The 20,997-nt window shown below is 40.2% G+C and overlaps 1 protein-coding gene across 3 annotated transcripts in view; it reads left to right on the forward strand.

Moving 5' to 3' along the window:
* Positions 1 to 19,771, forward strand: part of ODAD2 (outer dynein arm docking complex subunit 2) — a 184,577-nt gene extending 164,806 nt beyond the window's left edge. For all 3 annotated transcript variants that reach the window (XM_046679611.1, XM_046679610.1, XM_046679612.1), the window contains one exon: positions 19,318 to 19,771. In XM_046679611.1, coding sequence (XP_046535567.1) covers positions 19,318 to 19,431 — 114 coding nt within the window. In that variant the 3' untranslated portion in view covers positions 19,432 to 19,771. The remainder of the gene's footprint in view (positions 1 to 19,317) is intronic.
* Positions 19,772 to 20,997: the final 1,226 nt, after the last annotated feature.

Consider the following 20,997-nt stretch of genomic DNA (forward strand, 5'->3'; position numbering starts at 1 on the left):
GACAAGGGGACAGGCACAAGAGAGAGAGTAGATGGAGAAGGCAGCTCTTTCCCGGCAACATCCTTTCAAGGGTCAATACTAGGAATAATCTTATTGAACAATTTGAAAAACAACATACACGGTAAAGTCCAGTCTGTGAATACAAGTAAGCTATAAGGAATATTAAACCAGAGAGATCCAGAGTCATCATGCCCAGGCAAAAGAGTGTCTAGTAACTTTTACTATGTACCAGAGAAAAATAATTCAAGTGCGTTTTAAAAAGGAGTATGAGTTGAAATGAATGAAAGAATCAGAGGAGTAATTTCGAAATCTTCTCAGCCTTGTTTGTTGCTGGAGACGAAATATGCAGAGCATCTTAACTTCAAAATAGTGTTGACTGAGTTAGCCCTCTGTTAGCCCTCAAGGATACAAAGATGAAAATAAGGGGTTCTGAGTGTGCTTGGCTGCAAGTCCAATATGGTGCAGGAGCAATGGTGCATCATTGGTGGAAGCAGCATCCAGAAGGGTCAGCCAAAGGGAGGTCCTGGTCCCCAAAGACTGCACATGGCATGCAGGGGAGCCACATGTTCCATGGTACCCACAGGGAGAGGTTGCAGAAACAAAGAGGCACCACTGAATGGAACCATTTCAAGTGGAGGCAGTTGACCGTGACTACAAATTTCAGCCTTCGGTTTGGGCATGATGGCCCAAGGGCCGGGGAGAACCAGCCGCATCTCAGGGAATACTGTCACCAGGCATCCAGGGAGCAGGCCAGACCAGCTCCCTCTCCATGGGCACTAAACACCGAAGAGGCAGAGTCCAAGACTAATTGACTTAGTCTCTCTAGGCTGCAGTTTTCTCATCTGTAACACTAGAATATTAATAGTATTTAACTCTGGGTTTCTTGAGAGCATTAAATAAATTAGTATATATAAGGCACTTTGAATAGTGCCTGAGACATGGTAAGCACTGTTTGTTGAAATGTTAGCTATGGTTATTGTCTCCTTCCTTCTCGAGGGATACCACCCTCCCTGCCTTTCCTGGATGCCTCATGGTGGCATGGGTGGGGGAATGCCATTTCTGGTGGAGGTTGGGTGATGATGAACTGAGAAAAGTCTGTCCGAGTTTGGCTTGTGTCCTGCCTCAGCTTTGCTTTGTAAAGAGAGAGACCTGCCCCACCACCTATTCCCTGAGTCTGAGGACACTGGGCATGTAACATCCAGAAAGCTGTGCAGCCATCGGTCTCTGTCTTCTGGTCCTCTGCCACGAGACAGAGAGAGGGCTGTCCCCCTGGCCACCGGCCACCACATGCCTGACTCCTCACCCTATACACAATTTGAGAGCTGGACTGTGTCTTCCTCACAGTACCTTCTACATCACATCACAGGTAATCAGCGACATCTTTACCTGATTGAACATAGGAAACAAAGACTTGCCCACCTGCGTTTGGATATGATATATCCAAAAAGACATAATAGAGAAAAAATTGATTTAAAAAGAAAATTTTGCCAGAAGTATAAGATATGCATTGAAGAAAGCTAGATCAACACAAAATAAGTATTGACCCAAATAAGCTACTTAAGCACCTCAGATTCAAACTGAGTTTAAAGTAAGATCAATATTGAAGGGATGGCTTTATTAAAATGTTTGATCAGGAACTCTGGGCTGGTCAGGGACCAGGCTTAGCGATGCTCCATCCCAGCTCTCTCAGGAGGATCCTGAGACAGGTCAATATAACATAAACACTGTTCTACAGGTATCAGTTTAGGGAGACCCAAAAGATCTACCTAAATAGAACTATTTCATTGTGCTACCTAAAATTTATCACTTTGGCATATAATTTGAAATTTCATAAACTAAAGATTTGGCTTAACAATTATCTTCTTAAAAACTTGTAAATGTAAATTTTAAAATCTGGGAAGAGTGAGCAAGGCTATGAGTCATTTAAGACTCAGTAGGAATGTGTTTAAAATGTGGGCTTCCAAAAGTCTGACTGAGACTGTCAGAATTGAGAGAATGAGAGTTGTTAGGATTGTGGGGCAGGTAGTGGTTTGGGGTGATTGTTGGAAGAGTAAGTGTGAATTGAACAGATCTGTGTGGAATGAATGAGCCGTGAGCTGGCCTCACCAGTTGAGGAGTGAGCAGCAAGGGGAGGTGTTCTGTAGTGAGAAAGAAATTCCAGGAATAAAGTGAGGAGACCAAAGATTAGCCCTCCTCCAATTATGAAGACTAGTGTTTTTTTGTGCATTATGAAATTGGAGAAGGTACCTTGAGAGTCTATTTGGGGAACAGGAAGGAACAGGCAGAGTGCTAGGATCCCGTGCTCTATTTTGTCTTCAGATGCTTCATTTTATCTTACGTATGTACGTTTTATGTATATGTGAATTTCATAGAGGAGTTAAGGTTTTGTTTGGGGGGAGAAAAAGAAAAGAGTTCCACTACGGAAAAAAAAATTTTTTTAATCACTGGCCTAAATACCATGCTTAGGGCCAGCCCTGCAATTCTGAACAGCTAACTTGGCAAAAATCATGCAAGATGGACTCTGAAATGAACACGGTCTTTGCCAGAAGAAGAAGAAGGATCATTCTGTTCTAAAATTCATTCAGTTCCTTTCACTGCAATTTGAAGGTCTTATATAGATGACACTAAAAAGGATCATTTTACATAAGTTTAGCAAAAAGGCAAGACCAAAATTAATATTTAGTTATGTATTAAAAATTTTTAGGAGGTTATCAGGGGTTTTTTGTCAGAGTTGGTAGAAACATTACTTTGTGAAATTTTATGGTAATATTTTTTAGGTTCCACTTTTAAAGATCTTAGACATTATAAATAAGTTTTAAAAGAGAAATTAAGAAAACACAATCACATTTGACTTATTCTTTCCCACAAATTGTATCAGATTAGGAAAACATTCCCCAGATGGGTAGCAAATGACGAGACAGACTTTTAAGGTACACTTGATACCAAGAGGGCGCAGTGGAAGGAAGGGCAAGAGAGGCCTTGAGAATGAGGTTAAGTCAACTGGAGTTTAAGAAAAGCAATTATTGGGCCAAAAGAATCTTTCACTTAAGGTTATTTCCCAAGAAATTAGTCATTTATTTTCGTCTTTATGAGCTTAGTTCCAATTTAGTAGGAGCAGGGAAAGCTATTTCTTTGACACTGAAGAAGAAAAATTGTGGCTCTTCTCTCCAGGCTTGTGCTTTATTTTTTCCATATTAATCTGCTTTTGAAAGCTGAAAAGAAATCAAAATAAAATTGGGAAAGTGGTTTCACTAAAGGTTTTTTTTCCCTTTTCAAATCTTTGGCTTATTGTCCTATGGATATCTTTCCATTTTTACCCCCATGGGGGATGAATTCTATATCCAATAAAGTATTTTTAATATTAACATGTCTTTGGTTTTGAATTCCTTCTAACGGTGTGCCAATTTTGGGATATAAATGCAAACAATATAACATTAAGAATTTAGACTGATTCTAATATTGAGGAATATTGTGGAAATTATTATCCTTATTTAGATAATTCCTGGCTTGGCCTTATTCTTATATTAAACAATTTGAAATTTTTTCTTAGCTTGATAAGATTTAATTTTATAATTATACATCAGATTTTATAAATTCTTAGCATTTCCTAGAGCAAAGTTGTAAACCCAAACAAAATCTTTCCATGGAAAACTTCTTTACATAATTAAGGTAATTTTTTTCTAATAAATAGTACATATCTTTTATTGCTTTAAAATATTTCTATGTTGTTATCAATTGTAAACTTATGTATTAAGTAGGGATATTACTCACATGAATTTGCCTTCAATATTAAAAATAAAAGTGAGGTTATAGGCAGAAAATACCTCAACTTCCTGTGCCACACCTACAAACTTATCTGTAGCTGCATTCAGGATAAACATCTTCTCTCTGGAATTTCTCTGCTGGCTATTCTTACCCACTGTACTCATGATCCCATTTTGTCTCCTCCAAAAGCTGGAAATTCTGACATTGGCTCTTTCCTCTAACTTCTGCATATTCAATCTTAATCTCTCCTTGCCTACTTGCTCATTTCCTAACTCCCCAGTATTGAGCACATCCTCTGTAGAGTCCACCATATCAGAGGAGTAGCATTCTCTGAGGATCCTCTTTGCCCCAGCTGCCTCTGACTCTTCAGCCCACTACCATTGGCTCTTACCTTCAAAAATTCAGAGATTGTGCTATCAGTAATCTCTAGGATTTCCAAATGTCTAAATCCAAGGGACTCTTTTCAGTCCTCAAGTAACTTAATCTCTCCAAGGTATATTATAATATTGACCTCACTGGTTCCTTAAAATGTCACCCTTCCCGGGTTTCTGTGATTCCACAGTCTCTGGGTCCTCCTCCTACCTCTTTGATGACTCATCTCCTTTGTAGGTCTCTCTTCTTTCTGGCCAGTCCACTTGTTATAACTTTTTAAATAACATAAGTAATGTATGTTCACTGAAAAAAATTAGAAGCTAAAGATAAACAGAAGGGAAAAATATCAACTGGAGCCCCTGAGGAAGACCCCTGTGAACCCTTTTGGGCAACTAGAATTTTATGCCTACGGCATTGGGGAACCATTGAAATATTTTGAGCCAGGGGAATCAGTTTTTCCATTTGCCTTTCAGAAGTTACTTTGGTTTGAGAATGGAAGGGAACAAGGATGGAAGATGAGTTAGGCAGTGTTCAGAGAGAGATAATGGTGGCTTCAACTGAGGTCATAGCACTGGGAATGGAGAGGAATGGATGGATTCAAGAGATATTTGGGAAGTAAAAACAATAAGACATTGTTACTTTTTGGATGTAAAGAATGAGGAATAAGGTGAGAGAGGACACCTAAATGTCTGGGTTGGGTGGCTGGATTTAAGGATGATAGAAGGCATCTGCTCCTAGAGGAAATGAGCGTTTGTTTGGGACATATTGGCTTTGAACACCTTGGAAGACAGTTGAACGAAAGTAGAGATGTGAGATATATACTTAATAAGTAAATGAAACCTTAAAGACTATTTGAGAGCCATGGTTCATGAAATAGCAAGAGTGAATGACATTTCTCTTGGAGGGTGTACAGAGAAAAGAAACAAATGAGAGGGTTCAAGGACATACCATGATACCCTGAGTCATACCATGATGGGCAAAAAGAGGATTCCACAAAAGAAGCAATTAGAATATTAAAGAGAAAAAAATCCAAACAAATCAGGAAAGTACTATTTTAAAGACGTCAAGAGAAGAGATTATTTTAAGCACAAGCACATGACCAATGGGATAGATGTTACAGAAAAGTGAAGACAAGAACCAAAAGTATCCACCAGATTCATAGCAACGTGATTTCTGATAATCTTGAAAAAGAAGTGAGGAAATGGAGGCAGCGAGTGGAGACCACTCTTTGAAAAGTTTGCCTGAGAAGAAGAGTAGTGAGGATGATAGCTAGAAGGGGAAATAGGGAAGTTTGATTTGAGCAGTTTTTCCTTTTGTTCATTTTGTTTCTGTTCTCAGACAGCCCAGCCAACTTGAGCATGTTTCAGTGCTAAGTGGCAAGAGCAGGAAGAGAGGCGAGGCAGTGCAGATACTAGAAAGAGGGAGGATAATGGCAAAGTGAGCTTCCAGAGGAGGTGGAGAGGCAGGGGAATTCAGAGCTGGAGGGCAAGGAGATGAGTTTAGCCTGAAGGAGAGACAGACACCTCTTGAACATGATGGAGAGGAACATGAACATGGCAAAGAGGAAAGGATGGGCATGCCTGCCATGGAAATCTGTGAGTGTGAAGGCAGGGAGCTGGGCCATTTCCCTTTTTGTGATTTCTATTTTCCCCATCCAGTAGGAGGCAAAGGCACATGCTGAGGGTGAGGGGACTGAAGTGGTGGGTTAGGTAATTTGAGGAGAGTAGACAACATTTTAAATAGCTGCTGTGGAGAATGGAAGTTGACAACAGAGACACCTGGGCAGAATTGAGAGCCAAATGAGATGAGTGATCATGAATGTGTATGCAATTGCACCAATTTGTGTGCATGACCAGAAATGTGGTTGAGATACAAGATTTCAGTTTGTAATATTGGCACGGTAGGAGAATAGGGAAAAGAGAGCTAAACCTAATGACAGAACGCAGTTGACATGGTGGACCATAGAGTGTAGGCCACAGCAAGGAGATTATTAAGATAGGTAAGTACCTCCTGTGTTCTTGATCCCATTCTGTCTCTTCCAGAACCTGGAATTTCTGATGGAGGGCAATTAGAGGCAGAGATGGATCAGTTGCTGGTATTAATAAGGTCCAGGCGTAACCACGAGAATGGTTAACTACTTACTGTGGCACAGAGGCGAAGACCAACTGTGATGAGGAGGTCAAGGTCTGAGGCCAGAGGAGAGGTTATTGTTTGAGTCAAACAGTTTGTTTTATTTTGAGGTGAGATGTCATTTGAAATCACAATTTTATCACATTTCAAAAAAACATATATTCAGTAGCTCAGATGTTAGGTAGGGCTAACCATCATCATGTAGGAAATATTGTCTCAAATCCCCGCCTCCACTTTCTATGCCCTAGGCAAAGTCTGCTTGGAGGGAATTCTATATTTTGTCCAGCTTCTGATAATTTCATTTGGGTTATGGATTGTGTTGCTCTTGTAAGCATGCTGTTTCTGTCTTACATGGAGCTGGCCTAGACTTACAACTCAACCTTTTTTCTTGTCTGTGCCACTAACTTCTACCTCCACGAAAACAACAACCAAACCAAGACAAACAAAACAAGAACATTCTTATAAGGTCATTTTGTACAATAATAATAATAATAATAATAATAAAAGATTTGGAGTGATGGAAGGGAATATACATTGCAACAATGCCAACAACTTCCAAGTCAAGTATTACATATGGCAGTTCTTAAAAGGTCCCATGGCCATTTCTGAACTAGACTTTTATTCTCCTAGTGGATCACTTAGCTGTCTTTTCTCTTCTCTGATATTTCACCTTAAAAAGAAAAAAAGATTCTCCCAAATTCCCAATCCTAGTGATTATTTTCTTCAGGCTGTACCTTCAAAGTCAGCTCCAGATCTCTTTGCGTATCAAAAACTTGGCCTAATCATTAAATTCAGGCAAAAGATGCTAGTGGTTCAGGTCACAGCAATGGAGGCATGAGAAGAGGTCAGATTCTGGATACATTTTGAGGGTAGAGCCAACAGGTTTTGTCCATAGCTTGGATAAGTACTATGAGAGAAAAAGAGAAGTCAAGGATACTTCAAGGTTTTTGGCCCAAGCAACTGGAGAGATGAGTTGAATGAACAGAGATGGGGAGGCTGTGGGACAGCAGGTTTTGACGAGAGGATCAGGAGTTCACCTTTGTGAAATTTGAGGAGCATTTTTATATCCAAGTTGAGACGTCAAGCAGGCAATCGAATGGTATGAGTTCAGATCAGAGCTGGAAACTTAAAATTTGGAGGAGTCATCATTAAGCCTACCTCATTCCACTTGTATACAAATATGTATACATACATATGTATATATCTGTATACAAGTTCCCTCCAAAAACTTTATTTTAAAATATTCTCTCACAAAACTAATCTGACGATAGGACATAGACAACCACATAGACTCTCCCCAGTAGGAGATAACCCAAGTTAAATGCAGGCACTGAAACCAGAGCTGATATAAAGACGGCATTTTTTCTGGAATCTGAGACCTCTCAGATGACCCTGTAGTAAAGCACAATGTCAACAAGCCCCATCTATGTGCTCAAGATTTCCAATCATCCAACAAGTAACTGACATCTGAAGGACATCTTGAACCTGGAAGATAGAGACTGAAACAAATAGGAACGAACAAACAAACCCAGCAGGCCTTGGAAGAAACACTGTAGCAGAGAGAAGAAAAAAAATTAATATCCTCAGAGTGATATAAAAGGTATTGCATCCATGAAACCAGAGAGGACTCTGTAAAAAAGAACATTCAGGGAGCACAAATTCAATAGACTAGTTGGAAAATAAATTTAAAGAAATCTCTCAGACAGTAGGGCAAAAAGATAAAGAGATGAAATAGGAAAGAAAAGATAAGAAAAAATTAGAGAACCAGTACAAAAGATCTAACTTCAGAATATTAGTTCCAAAAAGAGAGAACTGCAAAAATGGAGAGAAGGAAATGAAATGAAATAATTCAAGAAAATTTTCCAGAATTGCAGTGCATGAATTGCCAGATTGAAAGGGACCATCAAGTGCCCTGCAGCAATGGATAAAAACAGACCTATGACAGGTACAGCACTGTAAAATTTAGAACATTAAGTAAAATTTTTAAAAAGATTCTATAATCTTCAAAAGAGAAAAAAGGAGAGAGAGAGAGAGATCATATCCAAACATGAAGAATCACTTTGAAATTCTCAACACTGGAAGCAAGAATACAATGGAGCAATGCCTTCAAAACTCTTCCAACTCTTCAAAAATTACTTCCAACCTAGAATTCTATACCCAGGCAAACTGTTAATCAAGTATGAGAGAAGACATGTAAGTCTTAAGAAGTTTCCCTCCTTTGCACATTTTTCAGGAAGCTACTGGAGGATATGATTATGTCAATATCATTTAAACCTACAAATAGAATGTTGATGAGTCCTACTCAGATTCTAACTCCTACTTGGTCTTCTCTTGACCACATGTTGATGAAGTTCCTGACTGATTTGTTTCCTGGATCATTTTACCCCACAGAAATGTTCTTTGTCCTATTGCTTAGAACCACAGGAGAGCCATAGTGAAACCCAAAGCAGAAAATATAGAGCAGTCTGTTCCTCCCACTATATCCCTATAGGACCTGCAGTACCCAGTCCATATTACAACCTGCCAGAGACTGTAGCTGCTGCAGCTCCTGTCTCTTGAGGCTCACTTATTTCTCCAGAAGGGACTCTTGGAACCTATCACAGAAGCAGAACTTGACAGGGACTCAGAGACACTGTTGTACTGACCTTTCCCTCAGGGCCTCTTGCCTTTCCTTATACAGAGGTGCCCACCCACATGACTCCCAGCCTCCACTGGGTAGCAGCAACCTGACTTCTTCATGAGAGGGTCAATCATGCCAGCCAGTACTGGACACATTTTGTCACTTGTCACTTATTACTAGCGTCAGGTTGGGTGTCCAGTGCCTGAAGTGTGTTTTCTACTGGAGTAACAATGGGTGACGACTACAGAGCAGTTCCTGTGAGTTAGGCCTTGTTCTGAGAACTTTACAAATATAACTTTGCCTCCTCTATAGAGGTATTGTAGATAATAATAAACACGTGGTTTTCACAGGTGGCTTCCTCTTGCACATTCCCCTGGCCCTTATTTGTTGCATCTTTTCTTAGCTCATTGTTGCCTTCCTTCAAAGCAGTTGCAGGCGGGTGCAGATCTTTTTCTTACAGGTCTTGAAAACATCAAGCAGGGGAAGAAATTAATATTCACCATTAAAAAAATCATCCATTTATTTCACTACTTTATGGTCTTCTCCACATTCCTTTGCTTAGATTGAGTTTTCTAACTTCAACATCTTCCAACTCGATAGGAAAAAGTACAATACTTAACTAAAAAAGCATGTAAATTCTGATTAGTCTTAGGAACTTGAGTTCATAGGATGATCTTTTGCAAGAGGAAGGTAGAGTAGGTTTATTTAATTACTCTAATAACACAAGAGGTGTAAGTGAGTTCTGATCTTTTATAATATAAATTAATAAATAATATAGTTTAGCCTTACCTTTCTGTGAATATTCAAAATTCTGACCACTTCCCTATTCATCTGACTTCCCCTATTTCCCCTTGCAAATATATTCCAGATCTAATGCATTCATTCCATCTTCATTAATATCTACTTCATGCCTTTGTTTACCTGTGGGGGTCTGATGTCCTTCTGGACTAAAGACTGACTCAGGAGAAAGCTCTAATTTGGAATAAGAACTGATCCATTATAACGAACATCAGGTTGTGTTAGTGCTGCTGCCTTGCCTTATATTTTTCTTCTCTTAACAGGGCACCACAAGCCTCCTGTTAACACACTGATTCTCAGTATAACTAGACTAAAATTGCTTATTTGGATCAATACAGTTGGAACTCGAACAGAAAAAGTGAGCTAGCAACAAATTTGTTCTAATCTTTCTATTCAAGAACAACCAGCCCCCAGTTCAAGATAACACCAACAATATAGTGCTAATAACGAGTGTCTTTTATGAGCATGTAGTGCAAGGACTTACATTCAGTATCTCATTTAATCCTCACACTATTAAAAAGTCTAATTTTATTGTTAAGAAAACTGAGGCCCAAGGAGAAATAGATACCTCAGGTCATACCCCGTTAGAAGGAGCCAGGATTCAAATCCAAAGCATGAACTCTCAGCCACTACACTCCGTAATCTATGACAACATACTTTTTTTTTTTACTTCCAGAGAATTATCTTTGTCACTTTGATCTATCCAATAACAGAATGCAATTCTAAACAACCCTGACCACATGTATCTCTCTATCCATCCTTATTCTTATCCAGGAAACCTCCATATGCACAGGTATTCTTTATATTTGATAGTAATAAAAATTGAAGAGCGACTTGAAGCCATTCCAGATGATAACATGAGCTTCTGCCCCGGGCGTGCAGAGACTCGCCGCTTCCTTTTCCTCTAATGTAGACAGCAAAGCAGGGTCCCAGTCTCCTGGTCCAACCAGTAATCAAGTCATTCTCCATTTCTAGCATTTCTGGCATTCTTTAGAAGAAGGTTATTAGAGCTCTCTTTATTATACATTCCATTTCTACCACCCAATACTCTGGACCCAGCACTAATCTGTGTGTGTCTGCGTGTCTGTTAGGGCACAAAGCTCTCTAGTGGAAGTCTTATGAAAAAACAACATGGAAGAAAAACCAGAGGACAAATCTACTCAAGTGTGAGTGAATATCTGCACAGAAACGGCATTAGATGGAACAAGTAGAACTCCCTTTCATGCTTTGCGGACATGGCCCTGAGCAGGCACTCCTGTCAGTGGAAGGTGGACAGACACCACTAAAAGAGGAGCCCCTTGGTTCACTTCACGGACCAAACAGAACCAGCAAGTGTAAAATGTGTTTTGAGGCCCATGGCTCTGGTGTGCTGTCATATGAAATGAATTACCAGGGCTCAAAGCCGGGACGTGAAAGAAACCGCTGTGGAGTCTGGGCTGCAACAGCAGCAGAGCCCGGCCAACCTGGACAGCCGGGAAGCCACGGTGCAGGGCAGACTCAGTTGTTCGTTAGTGCCACAACTACACCTCAATGCCTTGTAAACGGAAGAACAGCATAACGGTTCCCAGTTCAAATCAGCTCCAGAAACTCAAGATCTTCCTGGAAAACCCGCTAAGCTCGGTGTGCATGCAGGTATTTCAGAGCTCATCCGGCTCTAATTAAAACTCATATTTCCAGTCTGTGTTCACCCAAACAATGTTGAGTCAAACCACAAGAAAATCTGTTATCACTCAAGTTAGTACATATTTTTCCTACAACTGAAATATTATATAAAATCATGAACTGCTCGATATAAGAGTAAAAATTGAATGCAGACACCCATTCCCAAACTGCCTCTGCCTCACCTGCCAGCGGATGTGAGTCGCGGGTCACAGCTGCATACTGAGGGCATGCGCCTTCGCATCAAAGCCTTTGACGCTGAGGAAGTATTCGCGTTAGCACGCTCCACAAGCCGTGCTTTGTGCCCCTCCCCGTGTCCTCGTTCACGCCAACGTTGTAAAAAGTTATGTGTTTGAATGCTGGTTTAAAGTGCTCTATGCAATTAAGTTTTAAAGCAAGAGGGCTGGTTTTCCTTCAGTGTATATATGAAACGCCCAATAAATGTAAAGTCCTTGGGCACGCTTGGGGGAGGGGGAGGATTAAAAAGAGGAAAGTTTTCGAAAGGAACAAACACTTCAAAAAGGTAAACCTGAGGTGTTTTTCCCCCGTATAATATTAAAAATGTTTTTATAGTTGGAAAAAGTCTACGGATCAAAAAATGTATACCGAAAAGCTATATACTGAGTCCATAATCACTTGTACCCAATTTGCATCTCACTTTCCTAAGAAAAGTCCTCCTTTTAAGTAATGATTGCAGCGTGTTACAAACCACCTTCACCTTGCTCGTGTGTTAGTCATTTGAAAGCACATGTGGCTCGCTCTTTCTCTTAGCTGCCCATCCAATGCAGGATTTTGCCCTAAGTTTCTGTGATGTGGATGTTTATATTCATTTTAAAGCATTCCTCTGAGTGCCCTAGTCTGCTTGTGAAGCTCTTAAGAAAAAAAAGAGCATATATTCCTGAGCTCCATTCAAAGCCAAGATACATACGTAGTATATGTTGTTCAGATCGTGGTTTGGGAAAGTAGCACATTGCTATTAAGCTTATTAAAGCAGCATGAGCCACCTAGCCTCTGGGAGCAATGATAACATTCATTGACAACAAAATAAAATTCAGGAAAAGCAATCAATTCAGATAGCAACATCACCAAAAGAGAGGCCTCGGACTGCTTCTCAAATATCAAGCCGTTCCTACCCTGAGCACACAGAAAATTCTACACTTCCAACTGTACCCCCTAGATTAAGAAGGTTCCTGCTAAGGAAAATGGGCAGAGCAGGATAAATTAACTAGTAAAGAATAAATCACGGTGCCTGGAATGCAGTAAGCTGGGTAGCTAATAAAATCATTTCATGTAGTACGAACGTTAGGTAACCCATGGGCCTGTTGCCAATGAGAGAGTCAAGGTACGTTTAAGGAAGCAATCTCGCTGGCCTCCATGTGTACCACTCTAAGCCAAACTTGTCTCCTTTTGTCTATTTTTTAACATTTCGCCCTTCCTTATACTTTAGGACTTCAAAATACTGGACTGCTGGGCTCCACTAGTCGAGTTTTTAGGCTAACCATTCACCATCCTGCATATGGGATATAAAATGAAAGCTCGTGGTTAATGCCAGAAACTTAGGCAAAATTAATTCCTAAAAGAGTGGTAGTCCTCTTACTGCATTCAGAACTAGAAATTAGTCAGGTCATAGAAAAGGTCGTTTACAGAGTAGAGTCATAAAAAGAGTCCTGCATTGATTAAACACTGTATTCTAACATAAATAGATGCTCCTGTCAGCAGCACTTATCTAGCTGACTCCTGGAATGGCCACCACCCTGCAGGTTCTCTGTGAAACACCGAGATGCCAGCCGCATGCCAAACGTTATGACTAGTACATTTCACACTCACAGTTCATTAGTTTATGTAATATGAAATTATGTAAGTGGCATCAAGAGTCTGGGAATAAGTACAAGTGACTCTTGGAAAGCTGGAGAGGGGACCACAGAACAACAACGAGGTCTGAGGGAGTATGGGCAAAATGCTGGTTCGGTTTGGGCAGGCATCAGGCCAAGGGGCTGCCTCCCAAGGGAGACATGCAAGGCGGCAGTGGCAACAGCTGATGCCAAGTGAAGCCTGGGTCATTGGTACCCATGGAGGTCAACCAGAGATGAGGTGAGGCCTGGAGGAAGTGCTGAGAGGGGCTAGACTGACCTTAGGGCCAAAATTCCTGCTTCCTCATTCCTCCCAAACTAACTGGGGTGGGCTCCAGGGAACAAATGCCAGAACCAGACTTTAGAACTGGCGAAATCATCACCATGATAATGAACACCGTTTATGGGGCACTGACTTTGTACTGGGCACTGGATGTACGCGATTTAAAGGCATAACCTGTATGAAGCCAAGCTACCGCATGGTCCAGTCCTGACTTGGAAATGCAGTCAGAGACACAAAAGAGGGGCAACCAAATAGATACTGAAAGCAATTTGAATCCCAGCCTCACTCTCTCTTGAAAATAGCACATTCGTGCACTGTTAAACTGCTTTAAAATCCTCTTCTCTTTCTTACACTCAGTATCTCTCTCTCACCCTGAAGTTGCTCCTAAAATAACCCCTCTACTCCAAGCTCTCCAAACTCTTTCTTCAAAACAGGGTAGAGGCTCCTCCCCCCTCCTCCTTCCTCCTTTCCTTCCCCATCTGTTGTTTTCTTCTCTCCCACAAGGAATCCTCTGCCCTTTCCAGTGTAAATTCTCGCAGCCTGTGCTTCTCCAGTTTTCCCTCTCACACCCTACATAGCTACATACTTGGATCCAAACAAGGCTCAGGAAACAATCAGACAGAACGGGAAGAGGGGAAGGAAGGGGAGATGAACGACGTAAAGACAGCAAAAGGCTGTGAATACAGGTGTTCAACCGTTGTTTAAAGGTCTATATGATCTCATTCTTCTTCACAATAACCCTCAGAGGTAGATGATCCCATTTCGCATATGAGAAGAGAGAGGTAAGAGGTTCAGTCACCTGCCCGGTAAATGGAAGAGTCAGGAGACAAATCCAAAGAGCTGTGACATTAAGGCTCGGGGTGACTTGACTGCTGTTTGACACTGGCTTTTCTACAAAGGAGCTGAACAGCATAGGGCAAGTGTCTAGTTCCCTACTCAGATAGTCAGGATTCATAGCTAAGATTCTATTTCCCCTCTTCCCAGATTTAAAAATCATCAGCAAAAAACCTTGGAGGAGCGACCAGGGACCAGAGCAGAAGCAAGGCAGGCTGGCCCTGTGAGGGAGGGTTACAGTGATGGAGGTGGGCACATAAAATGTGTGCAAGTATGAAAAAAGGGAGGTGGATGAACTTCTGTATGAAATATATATTTAGAAGAAATAGTCTAAACTTCACATAGTTACATCTGCTTTAAAAGCTTTCATATAATAGTAAGGATTGATAAAAATACTCAAGTGCAGATCAAGAGTTCAAAGTTGCAAGCTGGGAAAGGGATTTGAGTGTGAGTGGCTAGACAGAGACCTCTGAGCTGTGTGCTACAGGAACCGAGGAGAGCTGATGCCTCTCTTCTTCTTCCTTCCTTTTATTTTCCCATTATTTCCTCTTCCTGCAGAGACAGAGAGGGAGAGTACGAATATAGGATAAGTTATGTGTGTGTGTATACAAAATTTCTTAACAATCTTATACTGACCTGCCTTCCCATGGCCATACCCTGGACCTTGTCAATACTTAACTTTAGCTGTGAAATCTTAAACTCCAAATATTCCATTCTCAGACTACAATGCCCTCTTTTTCAACTTCTTACTTCTTCCTACACTTCAATCCTGCCAAAACCGTTTTCCTATTTCACTGAAGTCTCTCCTCCTAATTCTCCTAGATTCTCAGTAGGCTTCTGTTCTTACTTCCCTTCCAGCCCAGCTTGGACCAAATGGCTGTTAAAATGATTTACAATCCTGTACTCTATTTCCTCTGTCCTAAACCTAGGTTATTGAATGATGCTGGAGAAAAACACTCAGCAATGCTGTTAAAAGATAAACTGAGGCACTGGTAAAATTTACAAGAGTTTGTTTGAATAAACATCGATTCACATTGGGCAGGGTCAAACTGAACCTGGTTAGGGGGGCTCCACCAACAGGATGTAGGGGAAGGTTTTTATAGAGAAGACAAAAGCAGAGGCAAAGCATGGAAATTACTTGATTGGCTGTAGCTTAAGTGGTTGCCTTATTCGGGAAACCCTAGCTGGCTGTTGGGGACTGGTTGTCCTTAGGTTTCATTTTCTCAGATTCGAGTGCATTGACTCTGATTAAAGTTTTGGTTTGCTTACCAAGGCGTTGGAGCCACCGAACTTAATGGCCTCCTTGTTTAATTACATTAACAATGCAAAACTCACAAGGCATGAGCTCCCAAAAATGGCCTTGTTTCCCTAACTCAGAAGAGAATATTTCTTCCTCTTGAATCTCAGAAGACTGACTATGTCTCATTCTGTTTTGTTTCTCTAGAATTTTGCCCCTTGTCGGTGAATTTCACAATTTAGGAAACTACTCTGGAGGCAGTATGAGTGATTAACTACAGGAGGGCAAGAGAGGGTACAAAGACAGTGAGAAGCTGTTTAGGATTTACAGGGGTGGTGAGTAACAGTGGCCATAGAAAGAAGTGAATGGCTTTGAAATAAGTGTCGGGAATTGAATCACAAGAATATGATAGTTAGTTGGATAGAGTGCAGGGGAGATGAGGATGTGAGTGAGTGTGAGGCAGGGAGATTTCTGGCTTGAGCCACTAAGTGATGATATCTATTGTTGATATTGGAGAATAATTTGGAATATATTAAGTTTGAGATAGCTGTGAGACTTCCAAGTGGAGATGTCTAAGAAGCATTGGATATGAAGTGTCGTTAAAAAGAAGGTTCTGAGGCGGAGATATAAATTTAGAAGATGGTTCCATATGAATGATATTTGAAGTCAGGTACTGAAAGAAACCATCTAGGGGAGAGAACAGAAAAGGAATTTGTTCTAAGGAACTCTAACCATTTATGGTTGGGAGGAAGAGAAAGAGCCATCAATGAAGAGAGAGAAGATGAGGATAAATGGATATAAAGAAAACCAGGAGGGTGTGGTATAAGAAGCCAATAGCAGAGACAATTACAAACGGGAGAAAGTGGTCGATTATATCAACTGCCATTAAGGGGTCAAATAAGATGAGGACTCGTGTCAATTGCTCTTTGCAACATGGAAGTTATTGCTGATCTTCAAGAGTGGTGTTTCAGTGGAGAGCTAAAGGCAGAAGCCAACCTGGTGTGAGTTGAGTGGAATTTAAGACTGGAGACAGTGAGTCCAGACAACTCTTTAAAGAAATTTGTTTATGAAGGGGAAAAAATGAGTCAAAATGGTGGGTTTGGGGGAGGGAGGTGGTTGTTATTGTTGTTGTTTAAGAAATGGAGATGTGTGTTTAAGTGATAATGGGAAGGAATCAGTAGAAGGGAGAGGTTCCAGATAAACTAAGAAGAGAGGGAGCATGTGGTGGTAAAATCTCCTAAGGAAGAGTCTGGATGAAGAATACAAGTGGAGTGGGGGACCTTGAATAGAAGGATACAAGGAGAGATGCATCCTTTATCACTGGAAGAGAAGGAGAAAAAGGTGTGCTAAGTGCAGGTAGGTTTGCAGATTTGGTTGAAGTAGTTCCTATCTAATGACTTCCATCAAGTTTATGAAGGAGCCCTTATAGGTTATCTGCTGAGAATAGGGGCTGTAAAGAAGAGTTGGAGATTGGAGAAGAATGAAGAAGATTTGAAATAGGCATTGGAAAGAGTAAGAAAGTGACCTAATGAGAGAGAGGCATGTTTAGATTGCTGGGAGAATCCAGTTGAGGTTGGATTTATAGTGGATTCATTTGCCTTGTTGTATACATATTGCCTCCAGCAGGGCTTTGTTAAGGTGGGGGCATGTTACAGAGTTGGCTATGGTTTTAGTGGATGGATGTCATAAGGAGGTTTAAAAAACTGGTAAGAGAGCCAGCCCTGATGGCCTAAGTTTGGTGCTCTTACTGCCTTGGCAGCCAGGGTTCATTTCCCGGTTGTGGAACCATACCACCCATTTGTCAGTTGCCAAGCTGTGGTGGTGGCTCACATAGAAGAACTAGAAGGACTTACAACTAGGATATACAAATGCACTGGGGCTTTAATGAGAAAGAAAAAAAGGAGGAAGATTGGCAACAGATGTTAGCTCAGGGTGAATCTTTCAAAAAAACTGGTAAGAGAATGGTTGAAAAGATGTACTATGGAATATAAACTCATTGTGGAGAAAGTGAAGACAGGACATGGTTCAAGAAAAAGTATGTAGGCCAATGGACTAGAGGTTGTGATGAGAACAAACAAGTAAGTTCAATGGCCAAATCAGAGGAGAAGAAATTGTGGTCAGAGAGTTTGGAGGCAGGACTATTGAGAGTGAGGGAATATAAGGACCTGGAAGTGGGGGGCTAAAGTGGAAGATCATTAGAATGAGGAGGTCGGGGAACCGAGGGGCTAGACATCCTCCAATACCCCAAGCTGATCAAGGTTTTCTCATACACAACCTTCTAAATGTTTTATATTTGTCCTTTCTTATTTAAATCATTAATCCACCTGGAATTGATGTTTATGTATGATGTGAGATTACTATTTTTATTTTCTTCTACTTGGATAACCAACTGTCCTTGGGTCATTTGTTGAATAGTTTAGTCCCTAAATATCCCTTGAATTCATTCCTTCTGTGCCATCCCTGGTTCCTGCTTCATTCAGTCCTTGTCACTTCTATCCTGAAGTATCGTGGTATCCATCAGTCTCTTCTCCTACAGCCAATATTCTATAAGTTGCCATAAAAGTTATCTTTCTAAAATACAAATATGACCCTGTCACTCTGCTGATTAAAGTGCTGAAATAACTTCTTCTTTATTACCTACAGAATAAAAGCCAAACTCCTAAGGCTGCCATATTCAGATGTTTCACAGTATTTCTCTTTACACCCTTTCTTTGCTCATCAAGTCATCCTCATTTTCTGACATTATCAACATTTGTACTGGATAGAAAACATACAATTCAAATTAAATTTTTAAAACTTTTATCAGAACTACTAATTAGAATCATAATTGATAGATTTTAAAAGTTCTAATTCATTTATTTGACATTTATTTGGCATCTGTTATGTATTAGGGCACCATATGATATAACAAGTTTCAGAGTTTACGATATAAAGAAGGACAGAAAGAATTAATCCAAATATCTGTTCAGAAGGGGAAAATATAAGTGTAGCAACTCACATTTGATTAAACTGCTATGAGAGTTATGATGAGGGGGAAATCATCATTTCCATTTGATGGAAATCAGTGGGGGCTTTGTGGAAAAGTTAGCTGTAGCTGGGTGGTGAAAGATGGATAAAATTTAGAAAGTCAGAGAAGGGGAATGGAGGGCATTTTAGGCAGAGAAATGGCATCAATCAAGGCAAGGAAAGTGGGGAAGTGTGAGCTTGTAGTATGGAGGGAGCAGGAGAAAGATGAATGGCAAGAAAGGTAAACTGAGGCCAGAACACAAAAATCCTGTAGGGACAGCTCAATACACTGGGCTCTAGTTAGTGAGCGTGGGGAGTCAATGAAAGTCTCTGTTAAGGACCTGGTACAGTTAGGTTGTGACATGATCAGGTGGATTGGAATGCAGAGAGATTACAGCCAAGAGGGTGTACTAACAGTCTAGGGCTGATATGCTGCTGGCTTGTCCTGGGAGGGGGAAAAGCCAGAAAGGATGCCAGAGAAATTTCAAAGCAGGATCCACAGCAGTTAGATGATTAAAGAAAGGAGAGAGGAACAGGTCTAGCTCAGCTCCAGAAAATTGAAAGGTAAGAATTCCATGAGAAATTCCTGCATCTGATTAAGAACCATTTATATTTGTATTTTCCCAAATGCAATTTCTTGTACTTTTACTGGTGACTTTTAAAAATATTTAATATTTAAAATTGTTTTCATAGCCTAACTTTACGTCTTTAGACTAACGGTTTTATTCTTGTTTCCCTTCTCCTCCTCCTTTGTGTGTCACAGCTTCTACTGGATATGGTTGGGTCCCCTGATCAAGAGCTCCAGGAAGCCGCAGCTGGTTGTATATCCAACATCCGCAGGCTGGCTCTTGCTACAGAAAAGGCAAGATACACTTGAAATTGGAAAAGACATTACAAGCTACCAAATTTTACATGACACGGAACGTCACTCCCGTGGCCAGGAATCCTAAATTGGGTGAAATTTATTAGCCAATCCTTGACAAACAGACAAATGTCTGAATGAAAACACATGAATTAAAAATGCAAAGGATGCTGTTCATCCAAAAGCTGCATGGATATTTTAATTCTATTTAATGTTTTAGGGATATGCCATATAATGAAATGTAAAGCCAATAAATCGGTGATAATTTTCCAGGAATTTGAGAATATATGTACACGGTATATGTATATTTCAGTGATGCTTTTGTATTTGTGATGATTTTAATAAAAGATATGGCCTTCCCAGTGTGCAGTTTGATAGTCGCTCATGAAGATCTTCTGTTAAACCCATCTAACTGTCCTGTCATTGTGGCTTTGTCTGTTTGATCACTTGCAACCCACAGGAGAGTTCCGAGGAGATGTGCTGATTGCACAAACGGTTATTAAATAGAATTTAGAGTTCAGCAGCTGGACTTGAGAGAGCATCCCGAGGTCATTCCAAATTTCTCCTAAATACTATCAAACATCTGAGAAGATAATGTATAACTGTCACTGGGCCAGATAATGCAGATCACAAAAACATAAGCAATGGGTGAGATTTTTGCTTTTGGACTCACAAAGCATAAACAATGACATGTTTTATTTCCCTCACGGGATCCACCAACACTTTTATGGAAAGAATTAATTTATGCTGATGTAAGGATAACATTACTTCACATAAAATTGCTTTGAATTTCTGAACTTGTTTTCAGCACACAAGGTACTTTTTAAAAAGAGGCTGCAAAGGATTAACAGCATTTTATCAGGTTATAGAAACATTAGAAGCCAGTTAAAATAATCATATACGTAACCTCGGCGTGCTGAAATGTTTAGGAACTAACTGTCCCAACCATCTTATACCAGCCAGGAAAATAGCTTTGTATATGCATCAGCTCCTTAAACCGGCAGTCTCAGTTAATGCTTTAAAGAGCAGGCAAGGAGATTTTATTGAAAAATATTAAGTACTGTGTATGTTTGTCATAATTTGGAGAAGATCGTAAACTTAATTGAATTAAATGTAAATAATCTGTGTGAAATGAAAATGAAAAGGCTGCACAGGATGAAAATTATACCAGTGATGGATTCTCCAGTAAAAAGATAAGGCATTTCTGAGAATTTTAAGGTTTGGTAAAACACCACTTCATCTTCACTGCTTTTCGAAGGAGGTTATAAAAGAGGATAATAGGAACAAGGAAATGATATTAATGCTAACTAAGAACTGAATTTAACTATTAGTGTAAATCCTTTAACTTTCAACAGTAGATTTTTCTAATGTTAGTCACGGTTTAGCTGTTTCACTAACATTAAAAATACATCTAGAAACCATGGATTATGATGGCTATAAAAAAGTGAATAAATATATTATTGTTATATTTTTATTAAAGGAAATGTTCACCATTGTCTTAAGATTTTTAAATATTCTTGGAATAGGTGGGTCCTAGGAGTGAAGGGAAGCAATAGGCAAAACCAGCAGCACAGAAGAACT

The sequence above is a fragment of the Equus quagga genome, chromosome 12 (assembly GCF_021613505.1).
Source record: "Equus quagga isolate Etosha38 chromosome 12, UCLA_HA_Equagga_1.0, whole genome shotgun sequence".
Classification (NCBI taxonomy): Eukaryota; Metazoa; Chordata; class Mammalia; order Perissodactyla; family Equidae; genus Equus; species Equus quagga.